This window comes from Xenopus laevis, chromosome 4S (assembly GCF_017654675.1).
Source record: "Xenopus laevis strain J_2021 chromosome 4S, Xenopus_laevis_v10.1, whole genome shotgun sequence".
NCBI classification, from domain to species: domain Eukaryota; kingdom Metazoa; phylum Chordata; class Amphibia; order Anura; family Pipidae; genus Xenopus; species Xenopus laevis.
In genome coordinates, this window is record NC_054378.1 from 1,134,611 (window position 1) to 1,145,470 (window position 10,860).

Below are 10,860 nucleotides of genomic sequence, written 5' to 3' on the forward strand. Positions count from 1 at the left end.
TGTTTCCATTCACATTTTATACATAGAGAGTACAAACAATGCAAAATTAGGAACAAGATCAGCGATTCTCTGTGAAAAACACCATCGTAGTTGCAATGGATTGTTCACCTCCCAACACCAGAAATAAAGACTTTTTGTAATTATTTTCTATTTGGGACCATTTTTCTAATATTGAAGTTTAAATGTTCAGCTTCTTTTGTCTTTCTGAAGTAGGGTAGAGTGTTGACCAACTTTGTCATCACCTGTAAGAAAAAATTAAAAGTTTGATTCGTTGCATATCCTCTACAGTTTAGTGACAATTCCATATTAAGAAGCAGGAAGGAAAACGGAATAGTAAAAATATACTGGTTCAAGTCAAATACAACCTCTTTGCTTCATTACATAGAGAAACAAAGCAAATGGTTGCCAGGTACTTGTAACCATGTGGTTCCATAAAAACAGCTGAACTAAGGGGAGTCCTGTAGTTTTTTTTCTAGGCTGCATGATCCTGCTATTAGCAATGCAATACTTTCAAACCAAGATTATCATCATCCTTTACTTTAAATGGCAGATGTATCAAAGGTTGAATTTCGAACTTATGTGAATTTTTTTGAACGCTAATAAATTAAAATTTGAATGGGAGGTTATTTATGAAAAAACTTGAATGTCTAATACTCGATCGAATACAAATGACCCAAAAATTCAAATTGAATTCCAAACAAATTTGAATTGAGTTTTCCTCTGAAAATTTGAATTGTGAGTTTTGACCAAACAAAAACTCAAAAATTTGAATTTACCATTTGAACCTTAATAAATCTGTCCCTAATTCTCTTCATATTTCATAATATTTTAGGTTTCATGGAATGTTTTATGGTTGAATTTTTCCCTGTAAACATTAGCACTTTTCTTGAATGTAAATTTTTCCAAAATTCACACATCTTTGTGCAATAAATGCTCCAAAATCTTTACTTTTTAAAAAATAGATTGAAAGAAAGAGGATTTTTTTTTCTCTTTATAAAATTGCCCCACAGTGTGTTGCAATTCCTCTGCTGTGCAGTTCTATGGTTTCCTAGTGGGAATCAAATCAATGCTAAAAGCAATAAACCTCGAGCTTGACCAGTTTTGTTGCATTTGACATTGATCCCTTCCATCTCATTACGTACAGACTGACTAAGATCAATGCAATCAGGTCATTTGTTGCACTGTGTTGCTGTTGAGATCAATTCAAATCAGCCCCTGCCCCATCAGAGTGTATAAAGATATTATCATCTATTGCTTTCTATAACTTACATTGGTGAGCAATACTGATGTCCCCATTTGATCTAGTTGTTGTCTGAGTGATATTAACTAAAATACGCACTGTTCTACCCTAGAATTTATTTGAAAGAACTTGGTATTTTTGAAGGTGCTATTATTCATGATCTGTTGTGTCCCAGACAATCTAGAATAGTATATTAGAATTTAGAGATGTACCGAATCCAGGATTTGGTTCGGGCTTCGGCCAGGATTCGGCCTTTTTCGGCAGGATTCGGATTCGGCCAAATCCTTCAGCCTTATGCGAATCCAAATTTGCATGTGCAAATTATGGGCAGGGAGGTAAGGCAAGGATCCGGGGGTTTGGCCGAATCCAAAATAGTGGATTCGGTGCATCCCTATTAGAATTGGGATGCACAAAACATAAGTAAATAATGTTGATTAAATAGTAACTAATTGCAGGTAAAGTTGCTGTACCGTGTTAGCCAGTAAAAATGTTATAGGGAAACCCTTTTGAAATAAAAAATAAAAGTGGAATAAAGGTGATCCCTTTATTGCTAATCATAGTAAGCTTTCAGAACATTTTAGTTCCTTTTTCAAGCTGATTAAAATTAAGCTGTGCTGTTCTCTGGTATATATATATATATATATATATATATATATATATATATATATATATATACAACATTCAGCTCATAGATCAAATGACCAACAAAAAGGAATATCAATGTATGTGTGAGGTGTCAGTCATTTACGAGGGGATTTGCAAGAGACAAGCAGATAAGGTACAAGATAATGTGGGTCAAATAGGCTGAGTATAAATTAGGGCTGAATTATTGGAGTGTAGAATCAAAGGATTTCCATATGATCTTAGTCCAGATCCAGACATGTTGGTATTTGTGACCTGGTGCAGTCCTTTCTTAGTCCACATAATTAGCCATGAATCCAAGTCCCAGGTTTAGTCCCTTCTCCAGAGAATTAAACGTTTCATTTGTATTCCCACACTTTTCTATCATTGTCTGTTTTAAAGTTGCCCTTAAGAACCAAAATGTTTAAATCCTTTATGCAGTGATGAGGGCCATTGAAGTGATTTCCTATTGGTGTGTCCAGTTTTTTATTGGTTATAGTGAATGGGTGGTGTGTATTTCTCTTTCTCAGAGTTTGCGCAGTCTCTCCTATATACAGTGCCCCTGTAAGGACGAGAGGCTCAAAAGCACATTCCCAGAGCCACCACTCCCAGCATTCGGACAGCCTCCCAACCTAAAGTCACTAATAACAAGAAGTGCCTTATTGCACCCCACCAAAAATGGAACATACCCCTGTGGCAAAAAACAATGCAAAAACTGCCCACACATCCTGACTTCAAAATACCAATAGTATAGAGTTATACTTTAGATACCCATTAAATGATATTGGTCAGTTCAGCCTGTTTTATAATAAATATTCATGTAGCATCACAAATAAGTTCTGTGACATACAGGAGGGTGATGTAGAAAAAGAAGACCTACTGTAAATACTTTAGGTGAGACCATGTTCAGAAAATGTCAATGGACTAGTTAGAAGCACCAACTTATTGTATGGATATTATCTTACTGTTTTCCTTCTTCTCTCAGTCCATGAAGTGCTTTTGTTTGGGAGAGATGCAAGTGTAGCCGAGGCTTGGCTGTCCAGCCAGGAGCCCATCGTCCGGTCATCAGAACTCGGTGGCAATGTCGATGAAGTAGAATCCCTAATAAAAAGACATGAAGCCTTTCAGAAAGCAGTTTCTGCATGGGACGACAGATTTGTTCTTCTTGAAAAACTTACTACGGTGTGTATCTATTAATGTGGGTGCAGTCTACACATTGAGCTGTATTTGTTTTAAACTTTCTCCTAACAATCTCCTGTGTAATACAAAAATCATATTGACCACTTGATATAAGGTGCATTTATGTGAGTGGGTCTGTCTTTTTTTCCTGTAGTTTGAGTAACGGTTACTCAGTGTACTTTTATGCATCATGCTTTCTTCTGTCATACAGAATATGGGCAATATTTTCTCCTTATTGGGATCAGTTGGCATTCAGTAGGAGAGGAGGGTGTTTGCATACATAGAGTTCATGTATTGGAGAAGGGTCATGTCTGGCTCTGTTCTCTACACTAGCAGAGCCAATATTGTGCCTTTTTGCCACTTTTGGTAAGGTAAAGTTGGAGGCAAGGTTCTCACTGTCTCTCATGGCAGAAATGGCCCTGCATGAGCGTACTTGTATGTTTAATGAATATTTCATGCACAAATAAGGCATATTATAAAAATAAACTATTGTCGTCCCCCTTCAGTTAGAAGAACATGAAATGCGTGGGAAGCGGGAAGAAGAAGAAAGAAAGAGAAGACCACCAACACCACCTCTACCAGCAGAAGAGCCTCAAGAGGAAGTTATAAAAACCCAGGTTTCCCACCCTATTGAAGGGCAGCATGATCCAGTCGATCTACTTCAAGAGAGGTTTGTCATTTTTGCCCTGATCAGGTGACACAAGGTTCAGGGAATATTTTTCAATTCAGTAGGCAACAAAACTCCTCATTCATTTCAGTGGGACCCAGTTATCCCCACTGGGATAAATAGACCTAATTTGCTCCTCCCCCATGGTTGTGTTACTTGTGTTACTGCCTTTGTCCTGTTTAGTGCAAGAAATGGCACTAGGGCTTCTTTAATTTTATCCCTTAGAACAGTATGGTGTATTTTTTTTAACATGCAGTGGGCTGTTTTTTTGCCATACTTCATGTTCAGGGTGATTATATGTAAATTTTCTGCCATAAGACCACATCCAGCCACAAGAAGGACCCCAATTTTTGTTCAGGTATTAAATAAGAAGTTCCTACTATGCTTAAAATAATATCTTGGCACAGATGGGAAGACTTTATTTCTGATGGTCTTTTATGTCTTTAATAATTTTACTTGTTTTGTCCTTTTCCCACAAATTTCATATCAAGTGCTTTCCTAGATCTCTTTTTTTGGATTTTTGGTAAAAACTGTCAAGTTTGATCCTTAAATGTTTTTTTTCTAGGATTAATGGCATGCAGAATTCATTCCAGGAACAAGTTTCTATTAATGGACTGTGCACTGAGTCTGATTCTCCACAGGTATCCACAAATTGCTCCAACTTCATTATATTACTTGTTATATTTGTAGCTTTTATAAGCGTTTTAACAACATACCTTGTTGCTTGTGCTATTTTTCTGACTTAATAGAACTTATTGTTTGGCCTTTGGCTCTGTAAAATTAAATATTATGATTGATGAAGTGATATGTCCAGTTTCTGCATCTAGAATAGTGCTCCCCCCTCAAACATGTTATTACTATGCTATGCTTAGGGTATGAGTGATCACCCCTAAACTGCAATCTTTTAAAAGGGTCTTGAAAGGACATTTTTAAATGCAAGGATTGATTAGCATATATAGATCTCAATAGGCAAGTAATATATGTTGTGTTTAATATTGGTGCAGCAATAATTCTAATGCATTTATGAAAATGTTTTCATTGTTTTACAGCCATCATCAGATACACAGAGGTTACAAGACAGCATCTATGAAAATAAGGTACTGCATTTTTTTTACAAAGATTTGGAAATCACTTGACGTGCATGTTTTGCCAAAGAATGAGTATCCGGAAAGGAACATCTATCTATCTATCTATCTATCTATCTATCTATCTATCTATCTATCACATTTATCTACAACATACAATTGATTTAGTAGTTTTGTGTTATGATATATTATATATATATTATAATACCTTAGAATTGCTTATAGACTTATCTATCTATAAAATGAGCATATAAGGGCTCTAAGGACACACGGGAAGGTAGTTGAGGAATTGGTTACATTGTGTGTAAAGTAAATATTCAGCTACTTAGAGTGTGGAGTGGACTGTGCTAGTATTCATGTTTTTTTTATTAGTAGGAAGGCTCACGGCTAATGGCTATGGGACAACTGTAACACAATGTTCTGTTCTTTGGTTCAATGTCAATGCCATAAAACATGAGAGAACTTCAGTAGGATACACATCCAAAGAAGGTTACACTGGGTCTTTGTTGTGATGAGGAGAAACATGCAGGAAATCTGTGGCTGTGTCAGATTGATAAGAAAATATGAGCTGTCTTTTGTGTTCAGCCTTTTGAGTACTACAGACTGGAATTAAGGATTTCATTCCTTGGCAAAAACCTTGGCAAGTTGTGACAGCATTTTATAGTACAATTGAAGTCATGGTCTAGTTTATTAGTCTGAAACTGTATTAAGTCCTTTAATGATATTTGGCAGACAGGGTCTCCTTTAAGTACTGCCCTTGATTATATTTTTAATGTGTCTAAAGGGGCTGGAGCAGTCAGATGTAACCAATGGAGCCAGGACTGAGGTTATTACCAAAGATAGAAGTCCTCCACCATCTCCTGAACTTGTGGCTAGGCCAACTTTCACCCCGATAAACCTCCAGTACTCTACGTTGCCATCTAGCCCCACTGAAGCACTGGCATCTGAGCAAATGGAAGGAATGCTGCACCGCAAGCAAGAAATGGAGTCTCACAACAAGAAAGCTGCAAATAGGTCAGTATTCTGCAATGAATAAACATAGGTGCTGCAAATATGTTGTGAAAACATACTGCCTCTTGCTTTTCATTTCATAAAAAAATAACAGAAATTTTGTCCAATATACAGGCTAAGAGGTTGACTACAATAGTTTCATTCTTTGTGATGCAACACAAAACCGTCATTTTGTTCCAGTTCGACAACAAACTCATATTTTCAACTTCAACTCATGCTAAATAGTGGTTTACAAGTTGCTTTTTCGTGTAGAAACATGTTGTGGTCAGCTGACAAATAATTTTCTAAACCCTTTTCAGGTGGTGATTTTGAATTTGATCCTATTGATACTTTAACTGTGTGATGAGTTGGTCCATAAAGACTACCCATTAAATGCTTAATTGTAGATTTGCCCACAACTGGTGTATCTAGCATGTCTTATTAAAAGCATAAGCAAAAGTTAATTACTACAATAACAACTGATACATTATAACCTTACTAAAAACCCACCAAGATTATCCAAGGGCCCTTTATACAATATACATGATGCTTTTTCCAGATTCTATGATATTTTGGTCAAGCAATGCACTGAGTGAGAAATAGCAGCTGTTGTTTTAGTCATTTATCTGTATTTATTAATGGATATTTATGTTTTATTCATTAGCACATGGGCAACTGTAAGGTATTCATCATAACAGAAGTCATATAAAGGCACAAGGCTACAGCTCTTGGAACACTAACATGACATTTAATATGATCTGGCCGGTAGGGTTGCCACCTTTTAAACATTTTTTTACCGGCTGCTGGGGACGGGGCCTCAAAAGGGGTGGGGTGTGACGTCAAAAGGGGCGGGGCCACACGACGGAGACCCGCGGACGCTAGAAGAGGAAAAAAAAAGGTAAATTGCGGGGGATTGGGGGCAGGCTGAGGGCTCCTTTTGATCGTATTACAAATTTACCGGCAGCTACATTGCCGGTAAATTTGTAATACCGGCCCCGGCCTTGGCAGGTATTTTACCGGCTAGGCCGGTAAAATACCGGCCGGGTGGCAACCCTAGTGGCCAGGTTACTTATTGCACAAGTGACATTTTACAGAGCACTAACTGATGACACCTCCAAGCAGCATTTATAATTTATTCTATAGGTTATTTGTAGCTTATGTTTCTGGGTATGGGACCAGTTATCCCGACAGCCCCGAAAACGGAGACGTTGTCTCCCGTAGACTAAATTTTATCCAAATAATCCAAATTTTAAAAAATGATTTCCTTTTTCTGTGTAATAATAAAACAGTCGCTTGTACTTGATCCCAACTAAGATATAATTAATCCTTATTGGAAGCAAAACCAGCCTATTGGCTTTATTTCATGTTTACAGGATTTTGTTGTAGACTTAAGATATGAACTGTTATCCATAAAGCCCGAGGTCCCAAGCATTCTGGATAACAGATCCCATACCTGTATAGGAAATGCCAATTTATGTGTAAAATATATCTTTACTTTATTCTGAATTAGATATATATCTCTGTTTAAGTTGTTTCCTGCACAAGAAGTGAGGATTGCCAAAAAGTGACAACCTGATCACTAATGCTTCAGCAATACTTGTTCTTTCTTTATCTGACTGACTTGTTGCCTCTTCCAATACACTCCTGTACAGGTCCTGGCAGAATGTTTACTGTGTACTGAAAAAAGACAGTCTGCTTTTCTACAAGGATGGTAAAAGTGCAGCCAGTGGCATTCCTTATCATGGGGAATTCCCTGTCCAACTTAATGGAGCCCAGTGCAGTGTTGCTCATGACTACAAGAAACGCAAGAATGTCTTCAAGCTGAGGTAAAGCAGCTGAGATGTGTATTTACCGTAGCTAAGGGTATCATGAAATCAAATGCCAACAGGTACACTGTGCTTTCAGATTCGCCTTTTTGTATTCAGTCCATTTCCTATTTAAAGGGATACAGTCATGGGAATATGTTCTTTTCCAAACACATCAGTTAATAGTGCTGCGGCAGGAGAATTCTGCACTGAAATCCATTTCTCAAAAGAGCAAACAGATTTTTTTATATTTAATTTTGAAATCTGACATGGGGCTAGACATATTGTCAGTTTCCCAGCTGCCCCCAGTCATGTGACTTGTGCTCTGATAAACTTCAGTCTCTCTTTACTGCTGTACTGCAAGTTGGACTGATATCATCTTCCCCACCGGCAGCCTAACAACAGAACAATGGAAAGGTAACCAGATAGCAGCTCCCTAACACAAGATAACAGCTGCCTGGTAAATCTAAAAACAGCACTCAATAGTAAAATCCAGGTCCCACTGAGACACATTCAGTTACATTGAGTAGGAGAAACAACAGGCTGCCAGAAAGCAGTTCCATCCTAAAGTGCTGGCTCTTTCTGAAATCACATGACCAGGCAAAATGAGCTGAGATGCACCTACACACCAATATTACAACTAAATACACTTGCTGCTTCAGGAATGACATTTTATATTGTACAGTCCATTATTTGCAGTGTAATATAGAAATAAAAACTATATCATAAAAATCCTGACAGAATCCCTTTAACTACATGAACTGTATTAGTTCTTTTAAGGACACCACTTTGGAGACCATGTTTCTTGATGACACTGGGTTTTCTGCTATTTAAATATGTATCTGCCAAAGGACTGCTCTCAAAGCTGCAGACTCATAGGAGTGATGCAGTACTTATTGATTTTTATAGCGTTCAGCTTGCTGATGTGCTTCACTATGTGGAAAAAAACACAGCCTTCAGCTTATGTCTGTCTATATTTGTCTGTCCTGGAGCAAAGCACTAGGTAAAAACCCCTATTTAAGCATTAAATTTAGCTTGAAACCTGTTGTTCACCTTGTTTACTTGGGTAATATGTGTGAATAAAAATGTTCTTTTTGTTATTATACGATTTTACAGTCTCGTTGATGGCAAAGAATTTCTAATCCAAGCTAAAGATGAGGTAAGAACACACTTCTGGTTATTGTTCCACCCAACTGGACAGTATCTATACAATGATTTTCCTCAGTCTGCTGAGAAGTGAAGGAAACATTTAGTACTATATTCAATATGTGTACAGTGGCCTGTCTGGCAGCACTTACAATTATTTCATATTGACTTATAAATCACATTTATGGGCAAGCGCATGCTATCATTCAAATCTTATTTTCCTGGTATTAATTGACTAGGTCGTCACTGGTGCCCTTGAGGCTGAGTAATATAAAGGATTGTGGTAGCTTGATCGATGCTGCTTGACTCAAATATAAACCTTTAACATCTCCCTATTTTTCTGTTGCCTTTAAAATATGTTTTTTAGGGGCAATGTTCCTGATATAATTGTCAGAACATACATTTTGTTAATATTTTAGGTATCTTGATTGGTGCACCTCAATTGTCCTTATCATTTTGAACCTTTTAGATTGTAGGCTCTTGCATGTAGGGCCCTCTGATCCGGTTTATTTACTCTGTAAGCCTTGTTTATTAAATTTCATTTGTTTAAATTAATGTAAATCCCTGCATAACTTGCTGGAGCTATATAAATGAATGATGATGAGAACAAATCCCTTGTAGTAGAGAATGCATATAAGGGGTTGACCTGTTCATGCGAATTAAGTGATGCATTTCCTCCCTTACAGAAGAAGGAAAGGCTAAAAGTAAGTAAGCTTTATCAGAAAGGTCTATATATATATACCAGTAAACCCTCAAAGTAATGCTGATCTGAGTCCATCACATTTCTTTCCTTCTATTGTGTACTCATGGGCTTCTGTATCAGACTTCCTGTTTTCAGCTTAAACCTCCAGGGCTAGGGCTTGAGCATGCTCAGTTTGCTCATCTCTCCCTCCCCTTCCTGCTGTAATCTGAGCCCAGAGCTATGAGTGAGAAGGGAGAAACTCAGGCAGGAAGTGATGTAACTTTTAGCTAATATGACAGCTGCTATCCTAAACAAACAGAGAAGCTTCTAGAGCTGTTTATGTTAAAGCATTCTGCAGAATAAATATGGTGTTCTAGCTTGCACTACTGTGGCTAATCTATTGGCAATAAACTGATTTGGTAGCTTTCCTTCTTCTCTAAATAATCTTCATTTTTTTGTAGGCTGAAATGAGTAGCTGGATGCGAGGTATAAACGCCTCCCTAACTTCCTCCTCTGGAGACCCATCAGGCCATTCGCCAGGCATCATTAAGGGTATGACTCGGGCCATGACAATGCCACCGGTATCACCAGTATCACCCAACAGCGGCACAGAGGGATCGGTCACATTGCGCAACAAGGACGGCAAAGAAAAAGACCGGGAAAAGAGATTCAGTTTCTTTAAGAAGAAGTAAATTTTCTTGTTTCTTCCCAGAGCTGTTTCTAATGTGTCAGTTCTAACAAGGACCGGTCATACCAACAGCACGGGACCTGTGGGAGAGGGTGGGTCAAATTAAAGGGAGAGAAGACCACTGCAACATTTTCTATATATATATATAATTGTATATTTACATAACATGCACCTCCAATGATGAACCCATATTGAAGCCCTTTTAAATGCAGCAGCGAGGTAAAGGATCTGGAGGAGGCTTTTGTGACCCTCGCAATGAGGTGTATGAGCAGTCCGTGAGGGGGTTGTTTGTCCATCGCCATTAAAGTTTTTTGTCGCCACGGGGGTCATTGTTGGTGAGCGCATGTCCACATATAGCCTCTAACATGGCATCAGGAGTTAGAGATGCCTCCACCATTAGATGCATTTTGACTGACTGAAACGCTTGAAAGGTTTGGTTACACACAACAACCGGCACAAACTCATCTAGGTCTGCCAAATGCTTTGCCAGGAATTCTTTTCAGGTATAAGACGGTATTTCTTCTAAAACGCTGCTCTGACTGAGTTGCTATACAATAACAAAGTGTCAATTATTGAAAAAGTGCAATTGGTTATGACTGTATATGCACATACACTGGTATGCAAACAACATAAATAGCGCTATTCTTCATTGGTAAGTGCAGCATATATTGTGACGTATATATATATATATATATATATATATCTCACTCTATACGTATACACGTATCAATCAAAGCGATAGCAACTCCATTGTCAC

The 10,860-nt window shown here is 37.8% G+C and overlaps 1 protein-coding gene across 3 annotated transcripts in view; it reads left to right on the forward strand.

The window, feature by feature from the left end:
• The window catches only part of LOC108715130 (spectrin beta chain, non-erythrocytic 1), an 83,205-nt gene extending 72,591 nt beyond the window's left edge, over positions 1-10,614 (forward strand). For all 3 annotated transcript variants that reach the window (XM_018259973.2, XM_018259972.2, XM_018259971.2), the window contains 8 exons: positions 2,847-3,043; positions 3,547-3,710; positions 4,273-4,348; positions 4,757-4,804; positions 5,577-5,806; positions 7,435-7,608; positions 8,704-8,746; positions 9,877-10,614. In XM_018259973.2, coding sequence (XP_018115462.1) covers positions 2,847-3,043; positions 3,547-3,710; positions 4,273-4,348; positions 4,757-4,804; positions 5,577-5,806; positions 7,435-7,608; positions 8,704-8,746; positions 9,877-10,107 — 1,163 coding nt within the window. In that variant the 3' untranslated portion in view covers positions 10,108-10,614. The remainder of the gene's footprint in view (positions 1-2,846; positions 3,044-3,546; positions 3,711-4,272; positions 4,349-4,756; positions 4,805-5,576; positions 5,807-7,434; positions 7,609-8,703; positions 8,747-9,876) is intronic.
• The last annotated feature ends 246 nt before the right edge of the window (positions 10,615-10,860 follow it).